This window comes from Macaca nemestrina, chromosome 7 (assembly GCF_043159975.1).
Source record: "Macaca nemestrina isolate mMacNem1 chromosome 7, mMacNem.hap1, whole genome shotgun sequence".
Lineage (NCBI taxonomy): Eukaryota > Metazoa > Chordata > Mammalia > Primates > Cercopithecidae > Macaca > Macaca nemestrina.
Genome location: NC_092131.1, coordinates 124,774,919 through 124,793,594, shown reverse-complemented (window position 1 = coordinate 124,793,594; position 18,676 = coordinate 124,774,919). Strand labels below are relative to the sequence as shown.

The 18,676-nt window shown below is 41.3% G+C and overlaps 1 protein-coding gene and 1 long non-coding RNA gene across 3 annotated transcripts in view; one reads left to right on the top strand and one right to left on the bottom strand.

Annotated features, from left to right (window-relative positions):
• LOC139364415 (uncharacterized) overlaps positions 1–18,676 on the top strand; it is a 50,611-nt gene that overhangs the window by 5,856 nt on the left and 26,079 nt on the right. The window lies entirely within an intron of this gene.
• The window catches only part of LOC105491011 (electron transfer flavoprotein subunit alpha), a 102,390-nt gene continuing 86,954 nt past the window's right edge, over positions 3,241–18,676 (bottom strand). For both annotated transcript variants that reach the window (XM_011757080.2, XM_011757081.1), the window contains 3 exons: positions 17,928–17,993; positions 13,314–13,394; positions 3,241–3,612 (listed from right to left, as the gene is read on the bottom strand). In XM_011757080.2, the coding sequence (XP_011755382.1) occupies positions 3,574–3,612; positions 13,314–13,394; positions 17,928–17,993 (186 nt within the window). In that variant the 3' untranslated portion in view covers positions 3,241–3,573. The remainder of the gene's footprint in view (positions 3,613–13,313; positions 13,395–17,927; positions 17,994–18,676) is intronic.

The window sequence follows — 18,676 nt, the reverse complement described above, 5'->3', positions numbered from 1 at the left end:
TTTATGGGACACTCTTAATACACTGACATATCTAACAAACAAGGAACAATTACCAACTAGCAGAAAGTATTTTAAATATTCAACAAAATCCCTGATATATCCCAAGACAAAAACGAAAGCTGTGGTGGGTCAGTGGCTGCTTTCTTCAGATCCACTTGGTACTGTCCAGTCACCTTGGAATCTGCTCACATTCTTAAGAAGAAAAGGGGTAGCAGCTACCAAAGGTTTACAAAGAAGTATGCAAGAAAGACTTAAGACTGGGAAACTGCTGTTGATAAATTTTTCCTGCAAATCAGGAAAAGTCCTGTATGGTGTAACTTTCACAGTACCATCGCAGGTCCAATGGAAATGTCAGTGTTCCTTAAGGGGAGAACCACTGATCTCTAACGAAAAAGGCCTCCTCAGCCTGTGAGTCAATGTCCTCTCCAACCTGGCTTCAACTACCTACCACCCTCACTCCCCTCCCCGACCCCAGTGTTTCTGCCCCTCACTGCCTCATGCACCTGAGCTCTGATATCATTTGCCACTTCTGCTCCCATACACCAATTGAACGGCCGCTGCCCGCTGAGGAATGGCCATGCCAGCCTCCTGAGGAGCCTTCTCTGTATATGCTGTCCATCCTGAGACCTACTTTCTGCTTTTACTGATGTCTCATCTCATCTTTCCTGGTAGCTGTAAAATCCTTCAGGACAGGGGCTGTGGCTCCAACAGCCTGTACTCTCAGAGTCTGGAAGGATACTGTCCTCTCTGTCAAGACCACAAGCTACTTTGGGGCAATGGCTAGACCACACTCTTGTAGGTATTTTCTTCAGAGTCCCAAACAGCACAGCTGGTGAGCCAGAGAACCCAGCAGGGAACATGTCCCTACAGAATTGCTGAGAGAGAGTGGGACCTGGGGGAAAGCTGATGCTGTCTCAACTACTAAGAAGCTGGGCCCAGGGCCATTACTAGGCCTCAGGCCTTCTGCAAGTGAATAGGCCATTAGCTTCAGCTCACGGACCTGCTTGGCTCTGCCCTCAGAGGGCTGCCTTTCTAACAGGCCTATTTCTGCCCTCCCAGGGACTCTGTGTTCTGCCAAAATAACCAGGCCACCAAATTCCCAGAGGCTGTGTGAGGTTAACCAAAGACATCAAAGAAATGAGGGAGGAAGGCAGGAAACCTATATGCAAGCATTAAAGAAAGCTACCCCTAACACCTTTCCCCCATACTATTTCTAGAGCTATTGCTCTGGGTGCTAAGGCTGGACACAGGGGCAGAGTCAACAGGAACTGTTTGGTTTCCAAAAAAAACAGATTAAAAGGGCACATTATATATATTTCCCTCTTGCATGTATAATAGTTTTAACAACTTGCCTCCACCTCACATGGCTGCCTTTTTATGGTAAGCTCTAAGTAAGCACTCAGAGGGACTTTTGAGTTGAATAAAATCCCACTGGAGGGACTATTCCAGAACGCCCATCCCTCCTCAACCAGGGTCCTAAATGTGCCCCTCCCACCCAGCATGAAGTACTTAGTGCTCTTTACCTGAGGGTGCTGTGCAGTCGCACTGTCCCTTGAGCTGAGGTGAGGGAGAATCACATCCTTAGTGAAGTTACCACTCTGAAGCCAGTCTGCCTGGTTTCAAATCCTGACTGTCATTTATAAGCTGTCCGAATTAAGGCAAGTTATATCACCTCTTTGAGCCTCAGCTTCCCCATCTGTAAAAGATGGATAATAATAGCATCTAACTTACAGGGTGCTGTGATAACTGAAGGGGTTTAATATGTATAAAGTGCTAGAACAGTGCCTGGTATATGGTAAGCATTATACTTAATGCTATGAGGATGATGAGCTGTAAATACTAGTCCAGTGAACAGCTGCTTGGGGCTGAAGCAGTGCAGCCATGACAGGAGGGAGCAAAGAGAAAAAGACCAACCAGTTCAACTCTGAGTCAAGGAACTATGCCAAGGCATCACCTGGGATGTCCCTCCCTGAGCCAGCACACCTTCTACTGGGGGTGCCTCTGCAGCCATCACCTTTGCCATCTCTCATGCCCCCCAGTTATAGCATCCAATAGGGATGAGGGATAAATGGAGAAAATCCTGAGCAAGGCTAGCCCTCTTAGGAAGAGCCTCAAAGATAAAAACGAGACATAGGAATTACTCTCCCAAAGGTGATTCAAGCCATGTGGTCTTGGCCACGTCACTTTACCTTCTTCACTTCTCTGTGCTTCAGTATCTCCATCTATACAACAAGGGGTCTGACCAGATGATCACTGGGTTCAGAGATTCTAGGATTCTTCGATTCTAACAGACATTACTTGCAAAGAGGCATCATTCTACTGCTCTCCTCTCATTAAAAGAAGAATGAAATACCAAAGATACAACTTTTAAAAGTGTTTTATAGCAACTGATTGTGACACAAATCAGAAAGGGTTCACTGGTCAGCTGGGGAAGGGCCCCAGGCTGGCCACACAAAGGCACTCTAGCCACCTCCATCACTTACCACTTCCCTTCTCTTCCCTACTGTCTGCTTGATCCAGGTCACTACTACCACTTCTGCAGATCTGATTCAGGAGGGCAGCCCTCTTTGTTCTACTCACCTACCTACCCAAGCCTTCCTGCAGGCCTGTTCAAAGCCTCACCAGCCTCTGCTCTTGGGCCTGCATCCACACCAGCTGCAGCCCTGGTGACACTCTTGGACCTCAGCTGTGCCCTGGGGAGCAGAATGAGAGTGCCAGAGGTGACTACACAGGCCTGGGTACTTCCTAAGAGAGCCCAAAAGAAGCCAACAGAAGGCAAAAGAAAGCATAGAGCATTCTGTTCTGCACAGAATTTTGAACGTTTATAATAACATCAAACTATCTGTTTGCATCAGAGGCCATGCTGTCTCAAAGCAGCCCTTCCTCCACTCTCCCTCCTTTACAGACAAAAAAGTCCTATAAACTGACAAAACCTTAAAATGAAATGGAAAATGAAATTTACCTTAAGCCAACTAAATACATGGAGCTGGGTCAGGTTTTAGTCAGGTCTGCTTCTGTCACATTAGCTATGGTTTTCTGAAGACTGGAGTATGTTTAAGATAATATTCGTGCTTTATAGCCATGCTTTTAAACTCTGTACTTGCCAATTCAGTTACCTTCTCCTATGAGGTTTGCCCTTCAACAATGAGATTAGTTAGGTTGATTAGGCTGGTGGAGACAATCACGTTTACAATCTTCCTAAAACATAGAGCTCTCCATGAACAAGAAAGGCAAAAATAATAAATAAATAAACAAAAGTTTTTTACTCCTTTTCTTCAATTTTCTCTAGAGGCTAGGCATATTTCTGATAGTTTTAAAGCTGTGGAAAAGTTTTATTATAGATTTTATTACAGAATTTAAAAATTTCAAAAAATAACTGCTTGGAACCACAAATAATTCAAAGGAAACATAGTAATCCCATAAACAAGCATTCTGGCATCTGTTAGAAAATTTTCCTCAAATTATGAAATGTAGCTCTCCATGCTTTCCAATGATTGTTATAGTACCCACAAATATCTGTGATTTCAGTGGAATACTTTAACGTAATTTTTCTTTTTAAGGCATGATCCTGATTCATTTTTTCTTCAATATCTCAGTCATTTCAGGAACTACCTGCAAATAAAAACAAAAAGTAATTAAGCAACTAGAGCCTTCACTGTGATACGGTCACAGCTCCGTAAGCAGTACAGGGAGGCCAAAAGAAACAACATGAATCACTGTTGAGGCACGAAGGCCCCCTCCTCTCCACCAGGAACCCCCTGTTCTCCAGTAGTCTCTCTTCCCACCCAGGGAGACTACCCAGGACCCAGGACCCAGGGCTGGCAGGGCCTACAGCCCACTCATTGCCTAGGTGCCCTTTTTTTTTTTTTTTTTTTTTTTCGTTTTTTGAGACAGGCTCTCACTCTGTCACCCAGGCTGCAGTGCAGTGGTGCAATTATAGCTCAATGCAGCATCCACCTCCTGGGGTCAATCAATCCTCCCACCTCAGTAGCCACCAATCTGGCTAATTTTTGTAGAGACAGGGTTTCGTCACGTTGCCCAGGCTAGTCTCGAACTCCTGGGCTCTGGTGATCTGCCTGCCTCAGTCTCCCAAAGTGTTGAGATTACAGGCATGAACGACTGCACGCACTGCTACCTTTCGGCTTTTTGACCCAACCACCAATTTCAAGAAGGCACCCTAGAAACAGGAAGCCCAATTTTTCTTGTCTGGGCGAAAAGTACTGTGTATTTACCTTCGTATTTTCCTTGGCATTCTTCCCACCCTTAACTGCATTCCTGACTTCCCTTCGAAGTCCACACCAAAGTCTCTAGCTTGCTGCAGTTATGACCCCTGCTAACCTCCTCTAGTACTTGTTCTCTCACTGTTCATTCATTCATTCATCCATCATTCATTTCACAAACATATTGGTTGCTTTTTCAGCAGCATACTACTATCATCTGGCACACAGGAATGTGCTACATGCTGAACATTCAATATCATCATGCTTTATTAAAATCAAGACCTTGGCCAGGCGCGGTGGCTCAAGCCTGTAATCCCAGCACTTTGGGAGGCCGAGACGGGCGGATCACGAGGTCAGGAGATCGAGACCATCCTGGCTAACACGGTGAAACCCCATCTCTACTAAAAAATACAAAAAAACTAGCCGGGTGAGGTGGCGGGCGCCTGTAGTCCCAGCTACTTGGGAGGCTGAGGCAGGAGAATGGTCTAAACCCGGGAGGCAGAGCTTGCAGTGAGCTGAGATCCGGCCACTGCACCCCAGCCTGGGCGACAGAGCAAGACTCTGTCTCAAAAAAAAAAAAAAAAAAAAAAAAAGACCTTGTGTGCTAATGCAGTGGCCAGTCAGCAGACAGTAAGAAACCACAGCAAGGGGAAATGGCCTGAGTTGGCTCCCATTTTAAAAAGGATTAATTACTAACCCTTAGTCGTGGCAGTACAGTGGCTGCAACTGGAGCCTCCAGTGTAGAGCTGCTTTGTAACTGCTTGGACAGAGGAGAGCTGTCTGAGGGAGCTGCAGGGAATGTCACACAGACACTCTGAAAACTGGTCCAGCCACTTGTGCAAAATATCAATTACCCAGTCTTCCAAGGGGCTTTCGGCTGCCTTAGCTCACAAAGATCCCAGCTGAACTCACCACTGATGAATATAGCCTCTCAATTATTTAAGAGAGCTACATTTCCATTAGGTGGAAATAATGTGTTCGTACAAAATTTATTAAGGAAATTGTCGACATGTTGTTTCTTCTGAATGTCACTTTGTCTCCAGCCTATTAAAAGGCCCATGTTTACCATGGAGCCAGCAGGCATTTGCTCAGGGGTGGCATTAAGTGCTGGCACCACTTCTCCCAGTTTTCCTCAGTGGAGAGACCATGAGCTCATGCCAGTCACACGGATGACATGCTAACTGAGCTTCACACAGGACCTGTGTATTTCATGAAAAATAGGATAAAGCCCAACTTCTCTTACCACGAAGTGAAACACTAATTTGGTTTAGAATATATAACTTTTCAAAATTTTACCAAATATATCCTTACCACACTCTCCACGAAAGGGTTGAGAGGATTTTCTCTACCATCTGTATCTTTTTTTATTAGATCAACCACACACTTTTTTTTTTTTTTTTTTGAGACAGAGTTTCGCTCTTGTCGCCCAGGCTGGAGTGCAATGGCGCCGTCTCGGCTCACTGCAACCTCTGCCTCCCAGGTTCAAGCAATTCTCCTGCCTCAGCCTCCCAAGTAGCTGCGATTACAGGCATTTGCCACCATACCCAGCTAATTTTTTTTGTATTTTTAGTAGAGATGGGGTTTCACCAAGTTGACCAGGTTGGTCTCGACCTCCTGACCTCAGGTGATCCACCCACCTCGGGCTCCCAAAGTGCTGGGATTACAGGCGTGAGCCACTGCAGCCAGCCCAACTATACACTTTTCAAGCATACCACATGATGCCTTATTTAGGAAAAAGGAAATGTTAACTCAGGTTCATTGAGTGTCTGATGGCCTGAGCACACTGATAGATCTTCTTATTTCTATTCTCTTTTAGATATTGCAGAGGCAACTCCCTACTCAGTAAGACCCAATAAAAGTCACCTAAGTTTTTTTTAAAAAAGACAACCTACTGATATAAATCACAGGACAAGTATGTTTCACTCATTCACTTAGTACTTCCTCCAGGTAGTACTAAGGCAAACAGAGAAGCTCTCTGTCACTATGGGAGTAACAGAGGAGTTCTGCCTCCTAGTTGGCAAGAACAGACAGAGGCCTATGAATCACCCAATCAGAAGTGTGCTCATCTTATACTGGAATGCAGGAGAAGGAGAAGAGAATAGCATTAAAAGCTCCAAATTCGAGTCCTGAGGAAGATCAGTGTAGATTAGGAAAATTCAGAACATCAAACTAAAGAAAAAAAGGATTCTAGGCAAAAAAATGAGGCACAGACAGAGATAAACAACTGCAGGTTCCCGAGATAGTAAAGAGATTGTAGTGACTATAGGGGAGAAGAGGAAAGAAAAGAAGGTTTAGAAAGATAAGTGGTTTGCCGAGGTCATTCAATGCGAACAGAATAGTCTCTTTGAACAGATAGGTGGTGCTGGGACAACTGGATAATCACATGCCAAAGAATGAAGATGGACTCCTACCTCACACCATATACAAAAATTAACTCAAAATGGATCAACAACCTAAATATATGAGCTAAAACCATAAAACTCTTATAAGAAAACAGGGGTGAATCTTCATGAGCCAAGATTTGGCAATGGATTCTCAGATATGATGCCAAAAGCACAAGCAACAAAATAAAAAAAAGATAAATTGGACTTCATCACAATCTAAAACTTGCACATCAAAGGATATTCTCAAGAAAGTGAAAAGCTAACCTACAGAATGAGCAAATGTTTGGAAATCATATCTCTGATAAGTGTTTAGTATCCATTATATGTAAAGAATTCACACAAGTCAACAAAAAGAGAAACAGTCCAACTGAAAATGGGCAAAAGAGGTGGATAAACATTTCTCTAAAGGAGATACACGAATGGCCAGTGAACATCTTTTCATATGCTTATGTGCTTAACATCACTAGTTATTAGGAAAACACAAATCAAAGTCACAATGAGATACCACTTCATACCTACTAGGATGACTAGAATTAAAAAACAGAAAATAACAAGTGTTACTGAGGATGCAGAAAAACTGGAACCCTTGTGCACTGCTGGTGGGAACGTAAAATCATGCAACTTCTATGGAAAGCAGTTTGAAGGTTCTTCAAAAAGCTAAACATGGAATTCATATGACCCAGCAATTCTACTCCTAGTTATAAACCCAAAAGAACTGAAAGTAGGGGCTTGAGCAGATACTTGCAGTCTTGGCTCACTGCAACTTCTGCCTCCTCCCAAGTTCAAGTGATTCTTCCACCTCAGCCTCCCGAGTAGCTGGCCACCATGCCTAGCTAATTTTTGTATTTTTTGGTAGAGATGGGGTTTCACCATGTTGGCCAGGCTGGTCTCAAACTCATGACATCAAGTGATCCAACCACCTTGGCCTCCCAGTGCTGGGATTACAGGTGTGAAATCACCGTGCCTGGCTGGCAATGGGTTTTTAGATATGAGACTTCAAGCATAAGCAACAAAGAAAAAATTGGTAAGCTGGATTTCATCAAAATTTAAAACTTTATTTTAAAACTTTTTCTTCCCCTTTTTCATAGGCATTGACAAAATTTAAAACTTTCATGCTTTAAAGGACACCATTAAGAAAGTGAAAAGACAACCCACACAACGGGAGAAAATATTTGCAAATCAAATACTCAATAAGGGACTTATATCTATGATATATAAAGAACACTAACAACTCAAGAACAAAAAGATAATGTGATTTAAAAATTACAAAGGATCTGAATAAACTTTCTCCAAAGAAAATATACAAATGGCCAATAAGCAGATGAAAAGATACTAAAAGTCATTTGCCATCAGGGAAATGCAAATCAAAATCACAATGAGATACCACCTCACACTCATTAGAAGGGCTATATTTAAAAAGACAGACAATAACATACATTAATGAGTATATAGAAAAACCAGAGTCCTCACACATTTTTGGTGGGAATGTAAAAGGGGGCAGCCACTCTGAAAACAACCTGACGGTTATTCAAAATGTTAAACTCAGAGTTACCAGGTGACCCAGCAATTCCATTTCTAGATATCCATCCAAAAGAAATGAAAACATAGGTCTGCACAAAACCTCATACGTGAATGTTCATAGCAGCATTATTCTTAATAGCCAAAAAGGGGAAAAACTCAACATGTCCATCAAATGATAAATGAATAAACAAAATGTTACATACCCCTATAATGGATATTATTTGGCAAGAAAAAGAAAGTACTAACACAGGCTATAACATGGATGAACTTTGAAAACCTTATGCTAACTGAAAGAAGCCAATCACAAAGATCACATATTACATAATTCCATTTATATGAAACATACAGGACTGGCAAATCTATAGAAACAGAAAGTAGATTAGTGGTTGCCAGGAGCTGGGGCTGGGGTCTGAGGATGCAGAACATAAAACAGGGAATGAATGCTGATAGGTATGGAGTTCTTTTTGGTGTGATGAAATGTGTGATAGTGGTTGTGTAACTGTGAAAATACTAAAACCCACTGAATTGTACATTTTTAGATGGTGAGTTTTATGGTACATGAATTATATCTCAGTAAAGCTGTTTAATATTAAACAAAAAATAGGTGGTGCCCTATGCCCTATCACAGTAACTACAATTATAATATTTACCATTTACTGAGTACCTATTATATACCTGGACAGAACAGGCAGGCTAATGTTTATCACAGGCTCTATTAGTATTAGGTGCAGTATAATTTCATTTCATCTTCATTACAACCTTTAAAGAGGTAGTGTAATATTTACATTACTTACAAGGAAGCTGACGTCCAGAGATTAAAATCTTAGCCAAGATAGTTTAACTAGTATGCGGCCAAGGCAGAATTGGAATTAAAGCTCTTAATTACTATAACATATTATTTCTAAGGCAAAAAAAAAAAAAAAAAAACCACTTGTCCTTCATAACTAATGGTTATTGAAGGGTCAAGCAAAACAATGAATGTAAGAGAATAAAATGTTATGCGTATACATTTTTACTCCAGATACGGTTCTACTTGGTGAGCAAAATATCACCTAGGGAATTATTAGTCTAACAGCTGTATATACATGCTACACATGATGCAATTTGCAATTTAAATTTTTCACACGAAAATTAGGCTAAAAAAGTCCTTTTCGTACGCTATTATTTGACTTCCATTTTCTTTAGATCATAATCCAAAATAGATAATGCTAATTCTCACCCATAATTTGTATAATTGTATTTCTTAACATTATATAAATATATTCTTATATATTTCTTATATAATTACAATACATAAAATACAAAAAATAACAAAAATTATATTAAAAATATAAAAATATATAACATTAAGAAATATACAAATATTGTATTTTTGATTTTTTAAAATCAAAAGTATTAAATATTTTATTTTTAAAATATTTTCTTTAAATATTTGATTTTTTAAAACTGGGGTCGCCCCAGTGAGGAGTATATTCACCAAACCACTTTGTCTGCACTCTTCTGTCAGAATTACTACAGTATTCACCTACAATGTGCTCATTCTGATTTCAGCTGAGAAAACGACTTGATGCGTACTCTGTAGGTTCCTAGAGTCTGTCAAAGGTGCGATTCTTTTTACTGCACCTTATCCAAGGTACACAATAGTAGTAGTGAGCCACTCAGCTGTAGTACCTGCTGAGCCAGAGAGGCAGAGAGATGAGAGAGAGGGGGAACAGAAGCAGGACCCTGGCTTAGTTGTGCCCATAACCTGCTGATTGTCCCAAATCACATCTCTCTGGAACAGGCAACTTAAAAAGAATGTACCTGGCTTGTGTTACTCACACAGTAACAAACAGGAGTCTGCCATATGTTTAGTATTTTTATAATCTGTAGTTTTTTCCCCCCAAACTGATTTTTTTTTTTTTTTTTTTTTGAGACAGGGTCTTACTCTGTTGCCCAGGCCAAAGTGCAGTGGTGTAATCATGGCTCACTGCAGTCTTAATCTCCTGGGCTCATGTGATCCTCCTACCTCAGTCTCCCCAGTAGCTGGGACCACAGGCACATGTCACCAGACCTGGCTAATTTTTGTATTTTTTGTAGAGATGGGGTTTCACCATGTTGCCCAGGCTGGTGTCCTACTTCTGGACTCAAGTGATCCACCTTTCCTCGGCCTTCCAAAGTGCTGGGATTACAGGCATAAGCCATTGTGCCTGGCCTCCCAAACTGCACTTTTAAAGGACTGATTAACTTCTCTACTTTTGTATTGATCAACTATATATATAACTGTACTTCAGAACTTTATTTTTATTTTTTTTAATTTTATTTATTTTTTTGAGATGGAGTCTCGCTCTGTCGCCCAGGCTGGAGTACAGTGGTGCGATCTCCACTCACTGCAAGCTCCGCCTTCCAGGTTCACGCCATTCTCCTGCCTCAGCCTCCCGTGTAACTGAGACTACAGGCGCCCGCCACCGCACCCGGCTAATTTTTGTATTTTTAGTAGAGACGGGGTTTCACCGTGTTAGTCAGGATGATCTTGATCTCCTGACCTCGTGATCCGCCCGTCTCGGCCACCCAAAGTGCTGGGATTACAGGCGTGAGCCACCGTGCCCGGCCTATTTTTATTTTTTTGAGACAGATTCTTGCTCTGTTGCCCAGGCTGGAGTCCAGTGGCACCATCTTGGCTCACTGCAAACTCTGCCTCCCAGGCTCAAGTGATTCTTGTGCCCTAGCCTCTCGAGTAGCTGGGATTACAGGCATGCATTACCATGCTTGGCTAATTTTTCACATTTTTAGTAGAGACAGGGTTTCACCATCTTGCCCAGGCTGGTCTCAAACTCCTGAGCTCAGGTGATCCGCCCACCTCAGCATCCCAAAGTGCTGGGATTGCAGGTGTGAGCCACCGCTCCTGGCCATGTACTTCAGAACTTCTAAGCTGTATGAGATAGTCATTGCCTTAATACAATTCTAGCTAAAAGCAAATAAACACAGTATCTTTGTCTGAAGCTCTCTCTAGTCCAAAGCAGGCTTCCTAAAATACAAAAGGAGCCTGAGAACCTGAAACTGGAAGTCAGCTGACTAGATGATTTTTAAGGCCTCGTTCCACTTCACTGTCTTAGGACTCTTTCTCACTGAGATACCTCTGTGTCCACACACACACACACACACACACACATTCTCATGCCAAACCTGGGAGCTGCCCTTAATGCAGGACCACAATGTGTGTGACCCCATTCCATCAACAATGACTACAAAGAAGCTCCTGCCCTAAGGCAGGTGTCCATTGGAAGAACACTGAAAATTTCCAACTGCTTAACAGTTTATCTTATCATGAAAGCTGCCATGTGAGTTTTAACACATAGTACACAGGCAGACAGAAGAATCTAACTTAAACAAAATTACTTATAAGTTTATTAAAATATTCTCTTGAGGAAAAAAGGCAATACAGTAATACATCTACTTGCAAACATGGATAAGGTTCAGAAAGTATTTAATTTTGCTTTTAAATAAAAAGAATATTTACTCCTCTATTCATACCAATAGTAAGGAACTGAATTCTTACTACTTGAACAAAGTTATCATTATACAGAGAAAAAAAATTCTCTTTTTCATATCAGCTCCCCTTCCCACTGGAACATCTTAGTGGGAAAATGACTGACCTTACTGTTTGTTCTTACACACTTGGGCCAGGCAACACGAGCAGATGACCTACCTGAACCCCAAATACCAGATACAGAGCTTCAGGGTTACTGAAGAGGGGTAATGTTTTTCCCAAGACAAGATCTAAGCTCTACAGCAGGGGCCTTCTGAGGGGAAGTATGCCCAACACTGAGCCAGAGCAAGAGCCCCATCCTAGTCTTTGCATGCAGTCTGAGCCATCATGGAGTAATTGGCTCCAGGGTCCTATTTCCATCCTTCACTGAGCATGAACATATACTTCAAAATACAAATGTGCTCTCCAAGCACTGTCACTAGTTCCTCTAGATCATGTGCAGTGCTGGTGAAGTCACGGAAATAGGCCAATCCTCTTGCTGAGGGGACCACCTGTAGCTCTGTTCTCAGGCTACAGCCTCTCCATGAGGCCCATAGCCCCTCGCTGTGGTTCTACGTGAGGGGTTCCTTACCCCAGCAAACCCACTTCTCCTAGGGTTGGATTATATTTTCAGTGTCAATTCCTGCATGAGTGATTTCTGCATAAGATAACCTAGAAACGTGTAGGCAGACCCAGGGAAAAGAGACCAGGCCATGACCTTTAAATGTGGCCAAATGAGTATCAAGTGCTCATCATCTGTAATTCACTAATTAATATCATGAAAGTAATTTTTCTCATGGGAAGGTCAAATATGGAGGTAACGGCAAGAGAGAAGGAACACTCAAAAGTGGAGTGTGAGGAGTGGGAAATAAGTGCTCTCCCTACACTCATCAGCTAAGGAAGGCCATTAACCCACAAACACAGCAAGCAGAGCATTCTTATTGAGTCAGATAAGCTGGATATGAGTGCCTACTCTACCCTGAAAAGCTCTAGCATTCTTGGCAAATTCCTGAATAAGGGGGTTTGATGTTAATTTCTTTAGGGTACCTGCCAAATATGATTCTAGGTTATAAATTACTTGAATCACTTCACATTGTGCATTAACTTAGCACATGAGATGCCAAAAACCATGTATTTTTTTTTTTTTTTTTTTGAGACAGAGTCTCACTCTGTCACCCAGGCTGGAGTGCAGTGGCACAATCTCTGCTCACTGCAAGCTCTGCCTCCTGGGTTTACGCCATTCTCCTGCCTCAGCCTCCCGAGTAGCTGGGACTACAGGTGGCCGTTACCACACCTGGCTAAATTTTTGTATTTTTTAGTAGAGATGGGGTTTCACCGTGTTAGCCAGGATGGTCTCGATCTCCTGACCTCGTGATCCGCCTGCCTTGGTCTCCCAAAGTGCTGGGATTACAGGTGTAAGCCACGGCGCCCGGCCGCCATGTGGATATTTTAAAGACAATTTGGACTCTTTTTTAAAAGCAAAGTTATAATGCTCTATATAAACAACACATATCTAATCTTAGAGCAACTTAACCTTTAAGTAGGTCAAAATTGTGTACATATATTAACAGTATATATATAAACATAGACACACAAACACATGATGTTTTCTTTTAATAGCTTCGTCCCTGACCAATTCTAAGAGTTTCTCGGATGACAATCCAGATAATAGCACCTTACCTTAAATAAATCTGCAACTATTCCATAATCTGCCACTTGGAAAATTGGAGCTTCTGGGTCTTTATTAATAGCCACAATTGTCTGTGAAATAAAAACAAAGAGTTTTGACTTTTACCAAGAAAACATTCCACACAGACTGATAGTTCCATTTTAACTTCCCTTACAATATATTAACATTCTTAAAATGTCTAAAAATAAGATTTGATGCATCTGTGTCAATATTGTAAGTTTATCAGAAATTTCTGGGTTGGAATGTAATAAAATTCTCTCTTACCCACAACTAGCCCATCTCAGTACTAAAGATTTAAAATCATTTTTTTCTTTAAAGTTCTTCTTTTGACTTACCAAAAAAAAACTGATTCTAGGTGAAAAAGTAACAAATCCATACCCAAATCCACAGCCTTTGTAGTGCAAACTATTTTGTCCTTCATTTATTATTTAAAAATTATTATTCTGGAGGACAGGTACAATGGCTCACGCCTGTAATCCCAGCACTTTGGGATGCCAAGATGGGCGAATCACCTGAGGTCAGGAGTTCGAGACTAGCCTGGCCAATATGGTAAAACCCGTCTCTACTAAAAATACAAACATTAGCCAGGCATGGTGGCGTGTGCCTGTAATCCCAACTACTTGGGAGACTGAGGCAGGAGACTTGTTTGAACCCGGGAGACAAGGGTTGCAGTGAGCAGAGATCGTGCCACTGCACTCCAGCAGTGAGACTCTGTCTCAACAAAAATAAAAATAAAAATAAATAAAATTATTCTGGGATATTCTAACAATATGAAAGCTAAACTATCTTGTCAGCCTGTTATTAAGGGACGTTAAACAACTTTAAGTCCTTATGTACATAGCAAATAGATTAATAAAACAAGCAAATTACTTCTATCTCTTATAAAAGCTATCAAACATTTCTCTTATTTGCTATAAAAATATTCTTAAATGCAGGCCAGGCGTGGTAACTCATAATCCCAGCACTTTGGGAGGTGGAGGCAGGAGGATAAGACTGTGGATTAAAAATAATTCAAATCTCTAGAAGTAAAATTAAGTTTCTACCTACCTGGCACTGTATGTGGTGAAAACAGCTGGTATTAAAAAACACATTAAGTATTTTGATGTAGCATGACTCAAAATACAGGCTACATGATATCCAACATCTGTGTATTTCCCTTAGAGGGGTTCCTCAGAGAGATGTGCAGAATATGCCAGAATGTCTAAGATTGGAACATGGTATAGTCCAGGTAACTGCTAATCCAGAGAAACATGCTACACACATTAAGACGCATGGTCAGAGACAATAAACAAATTTCAAACATGAGCCTCAAATTCAAAGGCACAAGAACAAACATTTTGAATAGCAGATGTTGATTTGCATTGACGTGTTTGTCTTTTGGGAATGTGTAACCTGCTTCATGGCAATAAGCAGAGATTTGTTTAGTTATTGATGGTAAATTATTCTCCTAGAGGCCACTTAGACATCTGGGAGTTTAATCATCCATAAGCTTTCTTCATTGTACTATGTAACAATTGTTATTTTCATTATTACTTTGAGACAGAGTCTCATTGTGTTGCTCAGGCTGGAGTGCAGTTGTACAATCAGCTCACAGAAGCCTTGATCTCCTGGGCTCAAGTGATCCTCCCACCTCAACCTCCTGAGTAGCTGGGACCACAGGGGTGTACCACCATGCTCAGATAATTATTTTATTTTTTGGAGAGATGGGGTTCTCACTATGTTGCCTAGGCCAGTCTCCAACTCCTGGGCTCAAATGATCCTCCTGCCTTGGCCTCCCAAAGTGCTAGAATGACACTGAGCCACCATGCCTGCCTTAAAAGTTATTTTTAGAGAGAGAGCATATAACTGTAGGCAAGGAACCACTACAGTATTTAACAAAAAAGATGTGGGCTGGTTATTGTTCTTCGGATTATTAAAATAGTATTTCTAAATAATCAATTGTAAAGAACTATGATAAAGTCTTGCTCGTATCCAAAGCTCTCTCAATAGCTCCTTGCAAGCTCAAGTTCTTCCTTTTTACAGAGCTTTGAAACACATAGATTGTATTCAACCATATTATTATTATTACTTTTTTTTTTTTTTTTTTTTTTTGAGACAGAGTCCTGTTCTGTCGCCCAGGCTGGAGTGCAGTGGCGCAATCTCAGCTCACTGCAAGCTCCGCCTCCCGGGTTCACACCATTCTCCTGCTTCAGCCTCCCAAGTAGCTGGGACTACAGGTGCCTGCCACCACGCCCAGCTAATTTTTTGTATTTTTAGTAGAAACGGGGTTTCATCTTGTTAGCCAGGATGGTCTCAATCTGCTGACCTCAGGTGCTCTGCCCACCTCGGCCTCCCAAAGTGCTGGGATTACAGGCGTGAGCCACCGCACGTGGCCTCAACCATATTACTATATATTAGTTCAGAAATTGCTTTCATTAGATTCATTTGATTTAACAATCAAATCTTGAATTCCTTCAACTAAACCAGAATTCTAATTAAAATTGCAGCTTGTAGGGAATGCAACTGTCAGATTTAAACCATTCTAATATCCCATTTTAGAACTTAAAACCAATATAACTAAAGACTGTCTCCTATGCAGATAATGGGGCTATGACAACAGCGGACGACACAGACAACAGGACGGGACAGTGACAACAAGGGCTATGCCTTTTTCATTTAAGCATTCCCAGCTTCTAGTATAAGGAACGATCTTAATAAACATTTGTTGACTAGATGGAGATACAAAGTCTTGGCTGACCCCCAACACCAGTCTCCTTACTTCAACTGTTCCCTATTTGCTCTGACGTACACTACCTAGTGTCTTTCCCACAATCCAGCCCTGTTGGCGTGGGGTGAGAATTTTCACTGGCATCTTCTTGACAGGCAGAATCTTTTATTTTTAGAGAAGCAGAATTCTAGCTATGTCTGAACTGGGCTGGCTAAAAATATACTTTAAGGCTGCTGATGCTGGAATTTCTTTCTTTTTATTTTTTCTTAATGCAGCAATCACATTTTCCCTATTGGCACTGCTGTTTTCATAGCTCAGTAAAGAAACTTACCATCCAACTGTAAAATCTGACTGGTTTTGGGCCAGTTCATTTAGAAGCTACAAAGAGGTAGTGCATGCATTTCAAGTTAGAAGAAGTTAAGCCTGTTAAAAGTTTTATTATCTTTTATATCAAGCTTCCATCTGAATGGATAAATGCAGGAATGTCAGAGGCATCTCTGACTTCATGAAAGACAAGTTCATAATTCAAACCATACATTATTATGCATGAATTAATGTGTCATATTCTGAAATATATGTTCAGAGTCATTACACAGGACTTCCAGAGTAGTCCAAGTAGCAAGTTAAAATCAAGTGTTTCCTGGCCAGGCACAGTGGCTAACGCCTGTAATCCCAGCACTTTGGGAGGCTGAAGTGGGTGGATCACGAGGTCAGGGGATTGAGACCATCCTTGCTAACACGGTGAAACCCTGTCTCTACTAAAAATACAAAAAATTTAGCCAGGTGTGGTGGTGGGCGCCTGTAGTCCCAGCTACTTGGGAGGCTGAGGCAGGAGAATGGCATGAACCCAGGAGGCGGAGCTAGCAGTGAGCCAAGATCAGGCCACTGCACTCCAGCCTGGGCGACATCAGCCTGGGCAACACAGCAAGACTCTGTGTCAAAAAAAAAAAAGGGCAATAAGTAGAGGAAAGAAACACTTGACTTTTTTTTTTTTTTTTTGAGACGGAGTCTCGCTCTGTTGCCCAGGCTGGAGTGCAGTGGCGCAATCTTGGCTCACTGCAAGCTCTGCCTCCCAGGTTCACACCATTCTCCTGCCTCAGCCTCCCGAGTAGCTGGGACTACAGGCGCCCGCCACCACACCTGGCTAATTTTTTTTTTTTTTTGTATTTTTAGTAGAGACTAGGTTTCACCATGTTAGTAGAGATTAGGTTTCACCGTGTTAGCCAAGATGGTCTCGATCTCCTGACCTCATGATCTGCCCACCTTGTTCTCCCAAAGTGCTGGGATTACAGGCATGAGCTACCACGCCCAGCCCCATATTTATTGTACTTTTGATAATTACTGAGATACTGAGATATTAAGATGGCCTGATGCTCCAACCCAAAATGTGTTGGTTATACTTTGATAACAACCCAAGAACAGGGGCCCTGCTGATATATGAGATTGTGACGGTTAGAGGACCAAAGTGAAGCAGACAGAGAGAGAATCAGGGATCAAAACCTCAAAAATAAGTTAGACGTTCAGAACCTCATCAAATTGTTTAAGCCTCACATTTTCTGTCCACAGATTGTCACAGCTGAAGGGCACCTTAGTGATTGTCATTCAATACCCACATTTAGTAGACAAAGAAACTGAGTTTGCAGACAGCACTCATCATGCATTAAGTTAGCAGTGGAGCTATAACTCAGGTTCAGGCCTCTTTCCATGACACAGCACTGCCTCTGTGACCAATAATTTTTAAGGCAGTGAACGGTAGCTTTTATTTCTTTTGGTTCCCAGATCTATATTAGTGTGAATGGCTTGACTACATGCACTGTAACTACATGGAAACATACAAGGTAAGCCAAATCCTAAAATGTGGAAATGTTTTCTTTTAGCATCACTGATGTATAATTACCTTGCTGTCTTTCATCCCAGCTAAATGTTGGATGGCTCCAGATATTCCAACAGCAATATAAAGTTCCTGAAATAAAAGAGGTCACGTTATTAATACATATTTATGTTATATAATACTTTCCAAAGTGTTTGCTATTAGCAGTTTAAGTCTTAGGCAAAAGTCATGTTAAATAAAACAGAGGCAAAATGTATTGCTTAAATTATGCTTTCCTTTTTCTCTGATCTCCTTAACCTACAGTTCTCTTTTTCCTGTGAATTTCTATAGCAGTGGTGGTATAATAAATATGTGGATAATGAGGACTACTGAACATTTACTATGTGCCAGACACAGTGTTAAGCATTTTACATCAAGTGTCTCAATCTCACAATTACCTGTAAGGTAGCATTTTTCATCTGTGGCACTCACTTGAAAATCACTGCACAACCCATACATGCTGTACATACCCATTAACAATTAACAACATACACACATTGTATATTAACATATAAACACATATACTCAAATATATTAAAATAAATTTTGACTTAGTTGTTTGGCTTAATTGTTCGCCTTATCACAAAAAGATAATTGTTAAAATGGTAATAAAGATATGTTTACTAAACTTTGTATTTAGAAAAACCAGAAATACAAATCACTATCAAGAGATTTTAAACACACACACACACACACACACACACACACACACACACACACACACACACACGTTCTCTCTGAATAAAAAATAACAAACTTCTCAAAGGCATGGGCTG